The sequence below is a fragment of the Aptenodytes patagonicus genome, chromosome 1 (genome assembly GCF_965638725.1).
Source record: "Aptenodytes patagonicus chromosome 1, bAptPat1.pri.cur, whole genome shotgun sequence".
Taxonomy (NCBI): domain Eukaryota; kingdom Metazoa; phylum Chordata; class Aves; order Sphenisciformes; family Spheniscidae; genus Aptenodytes; species Aptenodytes patagonicus.
In genome coordinates, this window is record NC_134949.1 from 124,963,075 (window position 1) to 124,981,709 (window position 18,635).

At 43.0% G+C, this 18,635-nt stretch overlaps 1 protein-coding gene across 2 annotated transcripts in view; it reads right to left on the reverse strand.

Moving 5' to 3' along the window:
- The window catches only part of ERG (ETS transcription factor ERG), a 148,150-nt gene that overhangs the window by 92,608 nt on the left and 36,907 nt on the right, over nt 1-18,635 (reverse strand). For both annotated transcript variants that reach the window (XM_076354115.1, XM_076354100.1), the window contains exon 2: nt 17,165-17,252. In XM_076354115.1, the coding sequence (XP_076210230.1) occupies nt 17,165-17,203 (39 nt within the window). In that variant the 5' untranslated portion in view covers nt 17,204-17,252. The remainder of the gene's footprint in view (nt 1-17,164; nt 17,253-18,635) is intronic.

An 18,635-nucleotide genomic window follows, 5' to 3' on the forward strand; every position in this document is an offset into this window, starting at 1 on the left:
CCCACATGTGCGCCACGCTTCCCGTGCTCCAGCCCTACCAGGGCTGGGGTTTTAAAGGAATGACAGCATTATATTTATATATCTGCCGCCAGAGGCCCGCAAAGCCTTTGCTAATTCTGGACACCTGCAAGGTCCGTGAAGCGGGTGGCCAGCCGGCACCGGGGCAAGAGGCGGCTTCGGAAAAGGGTCGGGAGGAGGGAAGAGCAGTGCCAGCCGCTGGGACACGAGTACCAGGAGCAAGGGGAGCTGCTGTCATCATTTGCTTTGGAGCAAACCCTGATGTCTTCCAAGACCAGACCCAAACCTCATTAAATTTGGGGTTCATTTGAGTTAGCCATGGCTGCGTGAACAGGTCCTCACTCCCGCTGTGGGGGGCTGTGGGTCACCCCAGTGGAGAGGCACCCAGGCACAACCTGGTGACCAACCACCAGGCTGCACAAAAACTCTGTTTTTTGGCTCCCTTCCACCTTAAGCGCATTAAACTAAACACAGCCAAACAAAGGTGGGGGAGGATCAAATCTGTGCTGAAGCAAACAAACAAAAGTGCTTTCTCCAAAGCCCACCTGATAGATTTAATATGACTGGTTTTTGGAGGCTACCTATCATTTTTGTTTGGTATTAATATAAATCAAATAACCCCTTGACCCCAAGAAGTCACTGAGGAGACTCAGTCAAGCTTCCAGAAGGGATGTGCTCCTTAACCTGGAAAGTTGGCAGATGATTTAATTTTGTTAGTAAATTTGACAGTGCCATAGGAATTTTCCAAACTCAAAGAGCCCTTTCATAGGCTTTTCTACCCAAAACTCAATCCAGTTTCTAAGAATAACATTCAGCCCTCATTAATTAATGATATCAGTCCGAATAATGTCAGATTGCCTCAGAGACCTTGCTGGGATGGATGAATCACACCCTGCTGGCTCCAAGGCTCTCACTCTGACAAACTGCAGTGTGTGATGACGGGCTGCTTTGCCTGGAAAGCTCTCGCCCACGGAGCCCCGGCAGCTCTCAGCCCAGCCCCGTCTGAGGCGTGCGCTCAACATCGGGGCAGACTGTGAGGTTAATGGGTGTCTGAGATAACACTTGGCTCCATGAGGCCCTGCAGGGCAGGGGCAGGCGGCCACGGACCCCTTCCTCCCCTCTCCCAGGGCAAGAAGGGATGCTGAATCCAAACACTGCAGCTGCCAAGCAGGGTGAGCTAACGAGCCGTCAGCATCACACCAGTGTGCCTCTGCTGTGGGCAGCACCAAAGCTGGCCCGTCCTCAGCTAGCTTGGTTATCTCTGCCGGGCACTCAGAGCTACAACCTGGCTGTATCAGAAAGAAAAATATTATTTTTTTTCACCCCAGTTAGGTAGTGCTGCACATCCCCATATATTTTGTGTGACAGATGCAAGAATGAACTGCAGAGGTCCACTAATTTTGAGATTCACAGCAGAGTCAAGATCATATCCAACAGTGAAATGCCACAAAGAAATCTACATCTGCGAGTCTGGCTTTTACCAAAACTACAAACTGAGATTTCTCACAAGACCTACTCAGCTGATACTACTCCAACGTGGGAAAAGATACACCAGCTGTCTCTATAAATTTACAATTTTACTGAAGCCATAATTATGTATGAAAACATCCAGACTGCTTCCAAAGTGCACTGTACTAATATTGATATAAAATTGCCTTGTTTCTATTTGCAACATAATCACAAATCCACTCCTCAAGTTTTCACACATCCAACTTCTGCTTTCTGTGATAGCTGAAAGCACAGTGACTCCTTATCAGTCATGAATATGAGGTTTAGTAACATTTCATAGAATCATAGAATCACAGAATCATAGAATCACAGAATCAGAATGGTTTCGGTTGGAAGGGACCTTAAAGATCATCTAGTTCCAAGCCCCCTGCCATGGGCAGGGACACCTTCCTCTGGATGAGGTTGCTCAAAGCCCCATCCAACCTGGCCTTGAACACTTCCAGGGATGGGGCGTCCACAACTTCTCTGGGCAACCTGTTCCAGTGCCTCACCACCCTCAATAGTGAAGAATTTCTCCCTTCTAGCTAATCTAAATCTACCCTCTTTCAGTTTAAAGCCATTACCCCTTGTCCTGTCACTACATGCCCTGGTAAAAAGTCCCTCTCCAGCTTTCTTGTAGGCCTCCTTCAGGTACTGGAAGGCTGCAATAAGGTCTCCCCAGAGCCTTCTCTTCTCCAGGCTGAACAACCCCAACTGTCTCAGCCTTTCTTCATAGGAGAGGTGTTCCATCCCCCTGATCATTTTTGTGGCCCCCTTCTGGACCCGCTCCAACAGGTCCGTGTCTTTCTTATGCTGAGGGCTCCAGAGTTGGACACAGTACTCCAGGTGGGGTCTCCCCAGAGCAGAGTAGAGGGGCAGAATCATCTCCCTCGACCTGCTGGCCACGCTGCTTTTGATGCAGCCCAGAAAGCCAACCGTATTCTGGGCTGCAAGCGCACATTGCCGGCTCACGTTGAGCTTCTCATCAACCAACACCCCCAAGTCCTTCTCCTCAGGGCTGCTCCCAATCCATTCTCCGCCCAGCCTGTATTTGTGCTTGGGATTGCCCCGATCCATTTGCATATCACCATCTTTTTATGTAAATGTTGCATTCCTGAGGCCTCATGAAAAATTTACAGGCAAGAACAACCGCATTGTTTAACACATTCAAACAAATGTTTATTCACAGATGCTCTCCCCCTCCCCTTGTAATGACCATGGCTGGTCAGGCATGCACTTCGTCTCCTATCACCGCACCCTGGCTTCCCTCGGACGCCCTGATCCTGCCACAAGTAGGCAAGATCAGCACAGGGCTGAGCTGAGCTCAACGTAAACACGAGCTCAGCAGAAATACACATGTGGCGTTCGTTGTGGGATCTCGGTCACAGAGGCAAAGTGTCAGAGAGACAAAGCTGGGACTTGTCTTTTTGTGCAGTGTTTGTTTATATGCCGCACACGTTATGCCCAGTAACATGAAGCCATCAGTTTCAAGTTACAAATATACCATAAATGCCATAAGTAATTTATTTTTCTGCTGTGCCTGGGAAAGTAAATTTGTTTTTTTTTAAAAATCTTATTTGATGCTTATGTATTCTGATTGCCACTGCAAATATATATGTTTTTATTATGCATAAGCATCGTTTTGATGTGATGGCCAAAGCTCTCAAAGGGTTTGATGCTGAGGGGTGGGGCCTTGAGAAAGGCCCATCGGACTTCAGGACCCCCTTCACAAACAAATTTCAGTTCAGTAGGACTGGGTTGAGAACAATTTTAACGTGCTGTTTACTCTAGGGCATCTTGGTTCTGAAAGCGATTGACAAGTTTCACACACGTACACTTGTGTTTGGAAGAGGCACTGCCAAATAAGCCTGTAAAAAGCATTAAATCTAGAATTTGTTATTTTACTAAAGCATTCTGAAAAATTACACTAGTGATTGCATTTGAAAAATCTGGTACCGTTAATTTCACCACTGAAATATGATTTCTTTCAAAAGCCTTTTCCTTCGTGGTCTCTGCCATAGGATCCACCCCAACATCTGGATAACAGAATCCAGGCTGACAGACTAATGCACATGTGGAGGAGTGTGTCTGCTACTTCGCTGCTTCTCAGGACAGACACATTGTCTCCCTCTCCTTCTCCCTGTCCCCTCCCTTTCTTTTCCTTTCTTTTTTTTTCTTCCTTTAATAAGACTGCACATGTCTTCCAGCTCTCTGCTGCGAATGTGACCAGTATGCGATATTGCCTTGCATCGACACAGAACGTCTGGCTTAGGTGATACCAAGTGGTTACTGCCCTGGCTTTGAATGCTTGCTAGGTTATTAACCGGCACATCTGGCTCTCTCCCTAGGAGGGTGAGTTCTGCAGTGCCCCAGGAATTTCTTTCATACACCACTTTTATTAGCTTTTCAAAAGAATACGGATTACCACTGGAAAGGAAGACTTAGGCCATTTGCAAGCATATTGGTCCCCAACCTGTTTACCATGTTTAAAAAGCAACAATAACCGAAACTCATTATTTGATTTTTAGAATTAACCTTTCCTCATTTTAGCACAGTCCTATTGTTCTTTTACTTGAAAGGTCTGCTTTACTGACAAAATGGCTGGTGATTTGTGATTGATAGAGTTAAAAAAAACATTTCAGAAAGCCACAAAGATAACTCAGTTTAGAAATAAAGCTCCCAAAACATTAATTTCTAATCCTACTTTTCCTGTGGACCTCACTCCATCATCACAGGAGGGAAGACAAAAGTGTTTCAGGCTTAATCAAAAGAAAGAAGCGCATGTGTAGCTCCAGAGAGCAAATTTATCTCCTTTGCCCACACACGGAAGTTACACGACACAGGACGTGAAGTTCGAATGCAAGAGTTATATTACTATAATTTCCCATCTGGACATCCCTATTTCAGTAATGTCAGAGTGGCCTTCTCTGGTTTTGTTTATGTCACTTCCGAAGCAGTTTAAGACAACTGGGAAATCTACTTTTGTTTTCTTACTGAAAAAAGATCCACGTGGGGGAGTTACAGAGGTAGCTCTCCAGGGCTTTCCTTCTACCTGACTAGTAAAGTTCAACACTCCTGGCCAAACCTCTCCTGAAGCAAACCTGGGATAAAGTTGCCTGCCCACCTAGCCACCTGCCTGCCTACCAACCTACCAACTCACCTGGAATACCACCTTCCCAGGAGGAACCTTCCTCTTAGTGCATCACCTGCAACTGCTGAGCACACTTCAAGTGCAGATAAAATTCTCCATGTAGAGCTAAGCAAGTACAGAACAAACCCAGTTTGCTGGACTTGCTAATCAATCTCTTTTGAAGCTGTGTGAGGCCGGATTTTTGGAACCTGTTGGCACTCACCAGCTTCTGTTGTTCCAAGTGGGAGTTGTTTGGCACTCACAGCTTTTGAAGGGACGGTATTTCATGTAGGTGTCTAAATGGGATCTCTGCTCTCCACTAACCTTTTGCAATTGCTTTTGGCTAGACGGATCATCCAGAAATATCACATCGCAAAGAGGAACATGTAAGCACTCACAAAAAGCATATTTTAAAACTATGCATAAATAGCCCATAGTCCTCCAGCCAGGAAAAAGAAACAACGTTCTGTGATTTCCCCAACCAAGGGGGACAGCCAGGCAAAAAGTTCACAAACTTCAGCAAATTCATACAATGAAAACAAAAACGAAACAAAAATTCCTAATTATGTAAATGAAAACAGTGAATGTTTTCAAGAATGTCACAATCTTACTTGGAGATTTCTGCCAAACAGAACAAGAAGTTAAGTCCATCAGATAAAATCCTGATTTCTTTAGATCAATATCACAACAAAAGGGATGTCTAGTCAAAACTCTAAGCCATAAATTCTAGTATCAAATAAATTACAGCCAACGGAACATAAAGATCTTCTCACCTCCTCAGGTCTGAATCTTCTGAAAAGCCCACCTTGGCAGCATTAGACTTGGCATTATTCAGTCAGCTCCAGTCTTAAAAATAACCACGACTCATTTGGTCCACTAAAGTTCATGGAAATCCTCACAGGGTTTTTTGTTGTGCTTGCCTATAAATTGCATTGTCTTCTTAAGGCTTCCTGTCCTGCAAACAGAGGCACTAGCACAGAGATTCAACTGAGATTGTTTTCCCCCTCTTCTGCTGCTTTTATTTAACACACACACACAAAAAAAAAAAAAAAAAAGGAGAGAGAGAACTGGTAGAAGTTCCTTACAGGAGTTGGAAGAGGACATCTGCAGGCAATTTAACATGAGGGTTTGTTTCTGTGTCAGCTGGCAACCCCTGGATAACTCTGTCATGTAAGTTATATGCTAAAACATGATGTAGGACAACCAGTGAGATGGGTAAATATGGCAGCACATCAGTTTTATTTGATTAAGATTTATACTTTTTCAAAGGGAGCAGCCCTGCCATAAACTATGAAAACAAATACAACCCTGCAGCCAAGAGAACATCCCACCCGTGCTGCACTCCAACAGCACTGATCTTCATCGAACCCACCTTCTGCTGCAGCCCAGGACAGTCTCTCCCTTCCTTCCAGTGCAATTCGAAGAGCAACAGAAAAGAGGTTTTTTCGGATGAGGACGGGAATTTCTCCATTCCTTTCATGGGGAGCCATCCCTCACAGCAGCCCTCTCTTGATTTGGTAAGGATCCAGCTTATCCTCCTTTGCAGGCGACGGCAGCAGAATGTGGAAGGGCTCATGCAAGCACGAGGCCGAGCCTGCAATTTGTGCCTCAGTTCACTGCTTCCTGACGATTCTGAAAGGCTGTTCAGGAGCATAGACTGGTATCTAAAGAGAGCTCTGGAGATAACTCAGCTCACAAAGTTCCCCCACTCCATGTGTTTAACTTCCTCCCAATTAGAGGAATCTGGTCAAGTGAGGAATGCTCATCCATTCTGGTTCCACTTCTGTTCTTGCATCAGATCTTATGTATTTTGACATTTATAGCCATGCATTTGAACTGAGGCACTGATTAGATTCAATTGTTAAAATTACCTTCCTCCCCCCTCCTCTTTGTGTGCATGCTTTGGTTTGAATTATTAGCAATTTAAAAATCAATCTTGCAGTTAAATGTTTAATGATATAATTGCTTCTGTTGCCTAAATTTGTTTAGTTTGTGCTTTATTAGCATGTAATAACTGAAAGTATATTTTCCTCTGTCTGAGTTAATAATGTCTCTGCGATGGCTCACGCGCCGTTAGCCGACTGGCTGCAGTCCTGGGACAACTTGGAGAAAATTGGAAAGATTTTCTGAAGCTGTAACTAAGGAGTAGATGGCTTCCTTTAGTTTCTCTAATTGAATGAATTTGAATTCTCAGTTGGCCTCCACTTCAAGTTTTAAACATTTTTTTGTTCATTCTGAGTTCATTTTGAGGGCCTCTTAATGTAAATGTTGGGCAGGGAAGCTCTGCTGTCCCAGACTTGGACACGTGTGCCAGCTGGGTCTATGCCACGCAGCCCACTGGGCTCTGCAGCCCTTGTCCCCAGATCTTCTCTGTAGAGAGGTCCTACAGGAGGGCCCTACAGGTACCTGCCTACTCACCTACACAAGTTTCTTTGCAAGGAAGCTTGGAGGCTGGGAGGAAGGCGGCTTAGCCTGTCTTCCACTGACAAGGCAGCAAGGACTGCGCCCCAAGTGTCTTCAGACATCACCTGCGGTTCTGCTGTGCAAATCTCCACCCTGCCCTGACATCCAGACTCAGGTTTGGGACATGGTCGCTCCAGCGCAACCTGCCATCTACTCCCTGCTTTCCAAAGGATTACTACACTTGTGTAAAATGTCATCTTGATGTGATTATATTGCTTTTGGACTTGGAGCTAGCTTGTTTGGAAAAGGCTTGGGTGTATCCCTAGTTCTGTGTTACATGTTGAGGATATGCCATGTAAGATGGGATTCAGTCCATCTAATGAAGAGCCACCTACAAGTCCCCCTGTGCTTAATGTAACTACTCTAGAGCCTCTGTGTAAACAGTGGAAAGACAGAGGCGCTTCCCAAGGACAATTCACCCCTTCCTAATATAGGTTTCTCCCCATTCTCTAAAGAGGGGACCCAGAAACTGCTTAAACTAAATACCAACCAAAAGCAGTTATAGTTAGGTGAGAGTCTTGTCCAGCACGTCCTCAGGCTCTCCCTGATCATTTGCCATTTTAAAGTTATCCCATCTTACTCTATTTTTCCTCCCTGGAGGGCAAGAAGTGAGTGTTACAGTTCGCGACGCCAGGCCCCGTGATAGAGCAGAAAACATAAAACACAGAGGTAAAAAAGGTTACACGTTTGGGAACAAAGCTCCCTCTCCTAGTCCCAGCTGTTCCCCTAGGGCCGGTGGCAACAACGTTTGGTGCGTGTTCAGATTTCTGCTGCAGTGAGATTACCACTGATCTAAGCTGACGTACTGCACTACGCTCCTTCTGACACCTATCTGAGAAGCGCAGGCAGTGCTCAGCCCATGGGCTGGACACAGGATTTCTCACGTTTGCAGGATTCCTCCCATGTTATTCACAGCCCTGACATCTGCCAGGTTTCTGGGTCCCTGGAAAATCTCTATATATGACCAAGGCAATATGGACAAATAATCATCTCAGCTCATCCTGGAAGGCTCTCAGCACACGGCAGATTTATCTACCTCCTTTTGAGCGCTACTTTGCTGAATTTGAAATAGCAGGTTACAGTGTCCTACCAAACTTTTACTGCTCTGCAAGGAGGTGATAATGACTGCCAGCAAGTTTATCTTTGATCCAAGGTAATCACCGACAATATGAAATGTATAATGCATGTGCCAAACACTCTTTTCAGGCCTCAGCAGCAGAAGAAATTGATCCCTTTCGTGTCACAAAAAAAACACTGGAAGCAACAGAAGTTCTGGCCTAGGGATGTAGGGGATGTAATACAGTAAAACTCACCCACGTTAGTTGAGTTTAACTGTGTTGTAAATCTGGAGGGTAACATTTGGGTTTTGCAGGTTATTAGGCAGCAAAAAGCTGTATTTCTGAGGAGGACCTGGTAGTGAAGGGAGCACACTGTAGAGCCTGTTGGATACAGGGCTCACTGGCAAGACAGACATGGGAATTTAGGGGGACAGCAGTGGTCCTGTCATCCTTTCTGTTCTTCTATGGCAAAAAGGACAGGATGCACGTTTTCAATTAAAAAAAAAAACCAAAATTGCACCAAGAATACACCTATGGTATAGAATCAGTTTCTCTTTCTAATGAAACATGCCTGGAAATACCCAAATACTGGCTACCGGCTTGAGCCAAAGAAGAAATAATTTTCACAGCAAGAATTTGAATTGGCTTGGGAAAGAATACTGAGAGTCTCAAAATGTCCTACAGAATAATGGGCAAAGACTTATGGCAAACGATAAAATAGCAAGTTGGTGGAAGGTATCTAATCAAACGCCCATAACTGTTTATGAGGTAATGTCTGTATTAATAATCTAAAGAAGGGGATTAAACAGCACATCAGCAAAAGATATTGTCAAGTTTGGGACACCAACAGGACTGCTGAAATAGTCCAAAAGAGTCTTGAGGAGATTAGAACATGGGTAGGAAATAATGAAGTAAGATTTCAGATTTAAGGAGGATGGTTGTCAGTACGAGTATGCAATGAGATCAAAATGATGGGGGAGGGGAAGAGAGAGAGAGAAGGGAGAGTGAGAGAGAGGAGATTAATTTTTGAGCATCATGTGCAGAGGAAACACATCACCAAGCCCAAGGGAAGCATCTCGCCCTGTCTGTGGGCTGTAGGAGCAACACCCCTTGGAGTATGCCTTCCAGCTCTAGGAGGTGTTACCAGAAGGATAACAACGTAGTGATTCATGACCAAGCAATGAGTATAGCTGAAAGCAGGGCTGGATGCAGCTGCAGTGGTGAGGGGGGGAAGGCTGCCTGGTCCCCATCACCTGAAACAGACTGTGACCAGAACTAATGTGGACAGGCTGTGGGATGCTTGGCAACCTCCCCTGAGCTCTCCCTATAAATCTCCCTCTTAAAGAAGGTGAGGAGGAGCAAAAGCAATGTGAAATTAAGGAGTTTGGATCTGTACAGAGCAGATATACAAAGGCTAGTGGAAGAGGGGAGCAGGGTGGCTGAATATCAGGAAACGCTTCACAATAATGAGTCATGGGGAATAATCTCTCAAGAAAGGTTAAAGACGACCCATTGCTTGGGATATTTGTGGCTAGATCAAGGCAATATGCAAATCCAATACACATTAAACAGTAATCTCTGACTCAAAGGGAGATAATCTCTGCACATCTTTAGCATATGCACTGTGTATTTGTGCAAGGATAGTCCTGGGCAGGTGGTTTCTGTAACCACTTGTCAGGGAAGGAGACTGTCGTTACAGCCTTTCAGAGTCCCAAGGCTGCCCAAGCACCACGCTGGTGGAGCCCCCCAAGGCAGACTTTCTTGCACCCCTTCCCTTCAGTGCTCTTCACTGCAGCCACACGCAAAAGGCATGGCCTTGGAGGCATGAAACATAGCACGGACACTTCGGCTAGTGGAGTTGCTGGCCCTGTCTGCCGGGATGGCCAGGACCTAAGAAGGAGGAGACACCTACTTTGGCAGTGGGCTTGAGAGAGATTTACTGGCAGCAAAACAAGCCTGCGATTTGGGAGCCCTCCATCCCACTCCAGGCTCTAGAAGGGAGGAAGAGGAAGGGAAGGAATCTCTTTTCCCAGTTTCCCCAAAGCCTTTTTGCCCCCTTTTTGTCCTTGTCCCAGTCTGTCTTGTTTGTCCTTCCCAACTTCTTCTCGTAACTTCTCCCCACCCTCAGCTTGCCACCCTGGCTCTAGTTTCCATGACCGTCCATTTTATGATTTCTACCCATCAGCAGTAGAAATGTCCAGACTTCTGGCAGACTGCAGAAATGAGATTTGAACGCATCTGACTCCACATAACAAAGGGTTAGTGTAAAGCATAGATATCAGCCAGAGCATTGAAAATGCATTTGGTACTCTTTAGTTTGCTCTTTCCTGCTTATGAAAAAGATAATTTTTGTTTAAAAATGGCCTCACTTAAGGAATTATCCATGCCATTAGTCCCCAGAACAATACAGATTAAAGTCTCTAGACCATCCTCTATCAAAATAGCATACTTTTCTTTGAACATGTCATTAACACTGTTTTCCATCTGGCTGTTGGCTGTTGGCAGCAATCTTGGATTTGCTCCGAATTGCTGAAAGTTCATCAATTATAGTACACAGAAGCCATTATCTTTCTTTTCCTTTAGCAAGGAGGTATTTGTTCAGGCAGAGAGAAGAGGTAGAGTTCAAGAGAAAAGGGGGAAAAAAAAAGAAAAAAGAAAAAAGAAAAAAGAAAAAAGAAGAATTTACTTACGTAAACTCTATGTCCATCATTTGTTTACAATCCAGAATTCTAAACTTCTGAGAAGTAAATCACAATTTCTGCATATAAGGAGATTCTAGCATTCAAATACAGTAGTGATTCTGGCATTATTACAGGTAACTGATGTATGCTGACAGGGGATGGAAATAACACACCAGATTTTAAGCCTGGCAGTTTGGAGGTTTGGCAAATGAGTGCTGGTGCGGAGGAGTGTCACCCACATTCATGACAAACTCAGTTCCTTTATTTTATGAGAACCCAGAGTAAACCATGGCTATCGTTCAAACAAGATTTAGCAACTGTGATCCAGCTAGCATAATTAGTAAGAAGCACAGTGAAATTGCAACAGTGGTGTTATCCTGTCAGTACAAAAGCAGGGGAAGAGCTTTTAAAGTTTTGCCAGAATAACAAATGAAGTACACAGTGAGGGGTAAGCAAAAGGGATGGGGCTTACAGCTACTCAGCTTCGGGGACTGCTGATACCGACGCTTTTTCACATCTGTCACTGAGGGACATTTGCAACCCACGAGATGAGAGCCTGTGTGCAGCGGTTATCCCGGAGCAGCTGTCAGGCACCAAGTTTGCAGCCCAGATAACCCACAGTAGCTTGTTCACCTCTGTGCGCTGAGGCACCGTCTCACAGCTAGAGGCCATTGCAGGCAATACTTCCATGGGGTCATCACCGATTCATACCTGTGGGAGGTTTGCCTCATTAGCCAACAACTATCACGAGCAGTTATTCCATATTTTCTGGAGGGGACGGGAGTCTGTTATCAAATTGACTCCAGTGGTGACATACTGTGATACAGTAGTATTACATACTCCATATGGATCGCCTACTCAACTAGGCTGCAATGTGTCTGCCATTAGCTTACTTCACATGTGACTTTGGGCAAAGCTCTTTGTATCTTTGGCTCAGATTTCCATGCTCTCACTCTTAGCTGAGCTGCCCAAATATCATTTTATAAGCAATGAAAGAAGTGATTTAGCAATGCAAAGAATCCACAAAGGCTAGGCTCCTAGCTTAGTCAAGACCCTAAAAAGAGGTAGGAGGAAAAGCCTGGCTTTATCCTCCTTATCCTGGAGGATAATAGTAATTCTATCCTCCTTCCCTTCTTCTCCCCCTTGCCTATTCAGGCAGAGACTGCATTGTGCATACAAAACTCCCAGCATAATGAAGTCTTGGATCCTATTTAGAGACCCTACAATTCCAGGAAAAATACCAGATTATATCAGACCCAGAATATGTTCCTTAATGAATAATACCAGTTTAAAAAAATCCAATTTAACCATAACACAACAGATTAGGTACATCCAGCAGCATCTCTACACTGCCACAATTTGAAATCCAACATATTCTTTGGCCAACAAAGGAGCTCTGGGATCAGGTTTTGTAATACTTCCAATGACAATATGGGGTACTGTGTGCATGGAAATGTGCATCTGCCACCTAATTCATAGCCCAGGCACATAAGTGCTAAATTCAGGAGTAATTTTCAACAACAGCTAAGGAGTAATTCTTTCATTTCTTCTGAGAAACCAGGTTTTCCTTCATTGTAATATTAGGTACAGTTTTCAGATTTGGTAACCTCAATTTGATAGATTCAGAGGCAACAACCTCTAGTTACATCCACAGAACAAATGAGGTTGTACGGATACAGACCAGCTGAATTTGGCTCAGAGTGTTTGATGCCCTTTGAGAATTTTTTGTTAAAAAATATCCTCTTCAATTAAGCTATCTGGGACATGAAGTGTCCCCGTTTTTCAACTTCTACAAGACAAAAGGCGACTATGCAATCCACAAGCACCTCTGTTCAGCTGCTGCCATTCACCTGTCTCTTCAGTCATCCCAGATCACAAAATCATCACCAAGGAACAGAAAAATCGGACCATCTAAATATACACAGACCAAATCTTCCACCGGCATAAATCAGCCTTGATTCAATGAAAACTATACCCATTTACCCCAGGTTAGACTCCATTCCTGATAAATGCAGTCATTTCTTTACCTACAAGCCATACCCTGGACTCTTCCTCTCCCAGTGAGAGCCAAAGGAACAGCTGTAACTCATTTTTTCCTGAGAAATGGTTCCACAAAATCCCCTCGTAGTGATGGCACAAGCTAACTAAAGCCAGACAAGCATTTGATCTTCGCAAATGAGGCTGCTGAAAGCAGAATTTAACCCTTAAAAAAATAAAAGTTTTATCGAATGGTCAGTATACACAAAGCATACATCATTAAAAAAAAACCATGCAAAACTCAGGTAGCATTTGAACAGTGTTTCTGTGACTACTGTTATTAGAACCAGAGTGTAATGAATAAGGGGGGGGGGGGAGGATCACATTAAAAAATGCCTGTAAATGACAATTACTCTTGCCCATACAAAGAGACAACCTAGCCACTGGCTTCTTGAAAACAGCTCTAACCTTTCTTTTGAGTTTGATGAGATATAACTCTTGTTAAGATGTTTTATTTAACACCAGTCTAAGCAGCTAGATCCTTATGTAGCTTCCAAATGATGAGCTACCCGAAGCAAACTAGTTCAGACTGACAAGCAAAAGCTCAGCTTCCTGGTGAAAACAGTATTCAGTTCTTTCATGAAACACCCCGTTTGGAAAGAGAGCAAAAATGCTGCGTTTTCTAGAAGTGACCCTTAGCGTACATAGAATCATAGAATCATAGAATCATAAAGGTTGGAAAAGACCTCTAAGATCATCGAGTCCAAATGTCGACCCAACACCACCATGCCCACTAAACCATGTCCCTAAGCGCCTCATCTACACGTCTTTTAAATACCTCCAGGGATGGGGACTCCACCACTTCCCTGGGCAGCCTGTTCCAATGTTTCACCACTCTTTCAGTAAAGAAATTTTTCTTCACGTCCAATCTAAACCTCCCCTGGCGCAGAATAAGAGATCCACTTTTGCTGTGTTTGAAAACTTCTATTGGTGATAAAAGGACCTGGATCCCCTGACACCAAAGACAAAAACCTTCCTTAATATTATGCTTAATACCGAAAATTTTATAGCTCCCAATTAAAATGACAGCCCTTTTCAGTGGCATGGGCAGGGTGAGAGGTGAGGACAGAGCTGGTTGCAGAGTCCTGTCTACAAACTCCTCTCCAATGTGCAGACTCATTAGAGAAAACCTATTCTGGAGGAGTGAGGGAATACACAAACCTCGGTTTAAACGTGAGCATCTTATACCCAAGCCCTTTCAGCTATCAAAAACTGCCCAAATGACTGTCCAAAAACAATGTCTTCATTCTAATTAGGGATACTGGATTGCAAGAAATCATTTGTCTTGCTTTAAATCAAATAAACACTTATTTTCTTAACAGTTTGCCACTAATCAAAACTAATGGTACTATTTTAAGCCTTTAGCAGTAGCAAAACGTATTAAACTAGGGTGCTGATCCCACAAACCACTGGGGGCACATACAACTTTATCAATGTGAGTAGTCTTACTTATTTCAGCCCTCTTACAGGCACTAAATATGTGTGGAACTGCCCAAAGATCAGGGTCAAAATTCCCCATATTTTGCTGAACTGGAACTAGAAGTCCGAACATACACATCCTTTTTCTTGTCCGCATCAAATGTTTCTTTCCTTTATGCTTGGGCAAAACACAAGGCTGTGACTCAGGTGAAACTACACGTTAGGGAGCAACAGGAACACAGGTTCACCGTATCAATTATGGATGCTTCATTCAAGCTGAAAAATGTAAAGCTTAATCTTTAGGAGCTATGGAATGAAGCTGCCCAAACAAAATGAGGACATACACGTTAAGACTTCCAAAACATTCCCAAAATTGGACAGGATCTGCCTGGGTGCTGGAGTCTGGCTCTTAACACTTCTCATTCTGAAATGCAGCACAAGAGCTGCGAGGTTGGTTACATTTTCTCCTGATAGCGGGAAAGGCAGATTTTAAAATAGCACACATAAAAACTCACATAATGCAAATGAAATCACCCTTTCTGCAAAAAGGATGTCTCTGAATATTCATATTGCCATATTCATTTATCTTTTGCATTAATTTTCTGCACATGTTCACGCAGAAAACTTAAATCTTAAAATCTGTCAAATCTTAATAATTCAGACACTTCCTACAAAGTGTTCTTCAAAGTTACAGCTCTAAATGTGCATGGATGAGGCTGTGTCTGCTTATTCCAGAAAATAAAAGAAACAATACCATGTGACCTACCTGACGGAGTACAGTTAATTAAACAAAACCGTATCAAAGATGACTGTAATGAACCCAATTTGTCCCTTCTACCTCACCACAGCAATGAGAGATATAAAACACCATCACACCAAATGACACGCGCACGTCCCGTGCGCTATACTTTCTCGTGGCTTATTTTTAAGAATGCAGTTACATCCACTTTTAAAGTCCAAATGAACAGAGCATCCCCGGCAGCTTTCTCAGGAATGTGTTTAGACCAAAGCAGACCCTAACGACATAAACAGAAACGTGAAGGATTTGATGCCTAGTTGGCTAGCTTTCCTATCACACAGTATTAAAGCAATTGTCTTCCTCGCACCCGTTTTCAACGTAACAGCACTTCTTGGATGCTGTCCTGCTGAAAACAGGCTCCTACAAATTCCCTTGAACACATCATTACAGAGATTTTTATGCGGCTCTCTTTCACTTGCTGTAATAAGATGCATGCATACCCAGCCTTGCCCTCTCAAACTCTAACTCCCATGGCTAAAAAAACCTACTTCAGATACCAGTTTTGGCAGAAAGCATGAAACTGAGTTCTTCTTAATGTTATTTCTGGTGCTGCAGACACTTAGACAGCATGGAGAGGTACTAGATCCCCTTCAATTTTTTGAAGTCTTACTGGTTGAAATCCAGGTGACAAGACATGTTGAGGCGAGACTGCTTGGGGGGGGTGGTGTTTTTCTGCTCTTTCCGTAAAAACAACTGAGGACCAGAAGACTGTGAAAGTGCTGGGTTTTGGAAAACTTGAAGAGAGGGAAGGGACAAGCTCTCACACTGCTGCCAGTCATGCTAGTGTCTAAACACAATCCAAAAATGCTGTAGGGAGGTATATAGAGAGCTTCTTTCATTCACTGCCTTTTTACAGGAAAAGTGAGTTGTATAAAATAATATTTCATTTTTATTCAGTTAAAAATAAGTTGTAAAATGAAGCTTTTCTATAGAGAGCTGCTGACTGGCAGATAGCAGTCGACTGAGAAGAAACACCATGAAAGTTGTAGAAAATGTAACTTCAAGGAAAGACAGACAGACAGACAGAAAGGCAGTCAGAAAGCATAAAAGAAAACTTTTCACTTACAGCCCGCTTAGCATGGCTCACCTATTTATTTGATTACAGCAATCTTGTTACACCAGCAGTATTTTCAGATGGCAAAATCCATGTGAACGAGAAGCATGCAGTTTCATCATATTGTTTGTGTATAAGGATCAGATGGCTTTTCCCACCTAAGCCATCGCTATACGAGTGCCTTTTTATTTTGCAACAGAGAATTACTGTTCTTCTCTAGAAGCAGTCAGGAAACCGTTTCCAAACAAAACCTCTAGATGATGAAATAGTGAGGCAGAAATAGAGTATCCCCCAAACCAGTCAGTTTGTGAGGCTCAGACGCTGTTGTTTATGTGCAATACCCCAAAATGCCTTGTTCTTAGCAACACATCATCAGCTACGCCTGCTAAGTCTAGCAGGTTCCTAGTCTTCAGTGAAGAAGGATAAGAAAAACACAGTAACAACAGTAATAGTAATAGTAATAATAATAGTAGCAATACAGTAAAAACCGTATGAAACCTTATGAAATGTAGCAAAACAATGCTGTTTTTAAGGTAATAGCACAGATCAATTTCTACGCTCCTATGACTTACATAAAACTATGCACTGAATCTTTTCAAAGGGATGCTTGTTTGGCTTTGAATTTTTGCACTATGCTCATTCTCCTCCTCCAGTTGAATTTAATGTTTGCCACTGGCTTTCATGGAGCAGAACTTGGGACAAATGAATTCAGTATTTTTCAAGTAGGTGTATTTTATCAAGCACACCAAACATTAAAGGACAGTCAAGGGGTTTTAATCTTAGAAAAAGTCACCCTGAAAATATCCACATACTTCAGAGCACATCAGTACAGGTGTCAGCAACAAAGACTGCAGGATTGACTCAGACAATAGCATATAAATACCGAGGAATAAAAAAGCCAGTGTTGTGCAGTAGCACAATTTACAAACATGCAAGAAAACCTGCAGTATGTATACATATTCTTTAATTTTATGACTCTCAGAACATCTGAGGACTCACAATAAACAGGAAACTAACCTTGATGTGAGCTGCTGGATCTGGGACAGTCTGAATCATGTCCTTTAACAGGCCAACGTGTTTACCAGGAGCTCAGATCCCAAGGCAGCTGCATAACCAAAGAAACAAGTGTCATATGATTATATTTTAAAAGTTTATTTCAATAGAAATCTCTTATCTTTTTATAGACTGATAAGCACTTTCCTTCCCCAGACTTCCTCAAGAACCAGTACAGTTGAAGTTCTAAGACATTTCTGTTTCCATACAGTCTATTTGGAATATATTTAATACAGGAGAAAATAGTTGGCCTTGAAATTCTCACGGAAAATTGGTCTTTATCTGTAATGGACGGTTTTCCTGAAATAAGAACTCCGGGATATGCTCTGCCCTGCACAGCCCCATTATTCACCCAAAATATCAGGGATTTCCACAATCCCTTCTTCCCAATTTATAAACATACAGCAGGATTGGGACAGATCTGGAGCTGATACAAGTAAGTATAACTTCACTGAAGTTGTGCCCATTTACAATAGCTGCAAATCTGGTCCAGCCGCTCAATTACCAGCACTTCAGAGCATGGATCTTCTGGGATCCCTTATCCATGTCCGGTAATAAAGTACAGAGGGGTTGGGGGAGGCGGGGTGCATTTCTCTGCATGTGAAGGGGGTGGGGGACCGTTAAAACAATTTAAAATAATAACAATATATAATGTAAATAATGTAGAGTACTGCTCAGTAACTAGAACATCCCATAACTGCTCATAAATTGGGATCGGTAAGTCAGGAAACTAGAAAACATGTGGAAACATGTAGGAACATGAATGTCATCTAAAGTAATCTGGTTTTTTCTCCGTTCTCCCTAAAAGCCTGGAAATTCCCATTTCTCACGCAAGAGGTTTCCTTTTGCCCATGACCTTGAACTTCTTTCATCTTTTAAAGCAGCAAGGCACTATCAGAAAAAAAATCTTTTTCCTCAGCATCGGCTTTTTTATTTCTTTATCTGTTCTCACATCTACACTAACTTGCAAATCAAATTGCAGATAGCTTTTACCTATTTACTCAGGAGAAATGTTGATAGACTGACTAACACTGAGTTGCAGCTTGTCCCAGAAGCAGTCCTCATGATGTAAGGGAACCATTTATAAACTGTGGTACTGCACAGTGCAATTAAAGCTATCACCATTTAGATCTTGGTATGTTTCCCCCTTACTACTTAAAGGACCCAGCTTTGTCCCTCTTCAATTCCATGAAAACGATGTACTTAATTTGATGGCCTATTAGGGAACCCCCCCAAACAAGCCAAATTCCCGTTTTGTACACTTTTCTCAGCTATCTGTGGATGATCAAATGGAATACTGGTGTCATGGTTTTAAGTGAAGATTTTTCCTTCCACAGAACTTAAATAAAACAACAGACACTTGTTTTGGTAAAAGCAAACTTTCAACAGCGATATTGTTTAGACTTAAGTCATATAGAAACACTAACAGCACTGA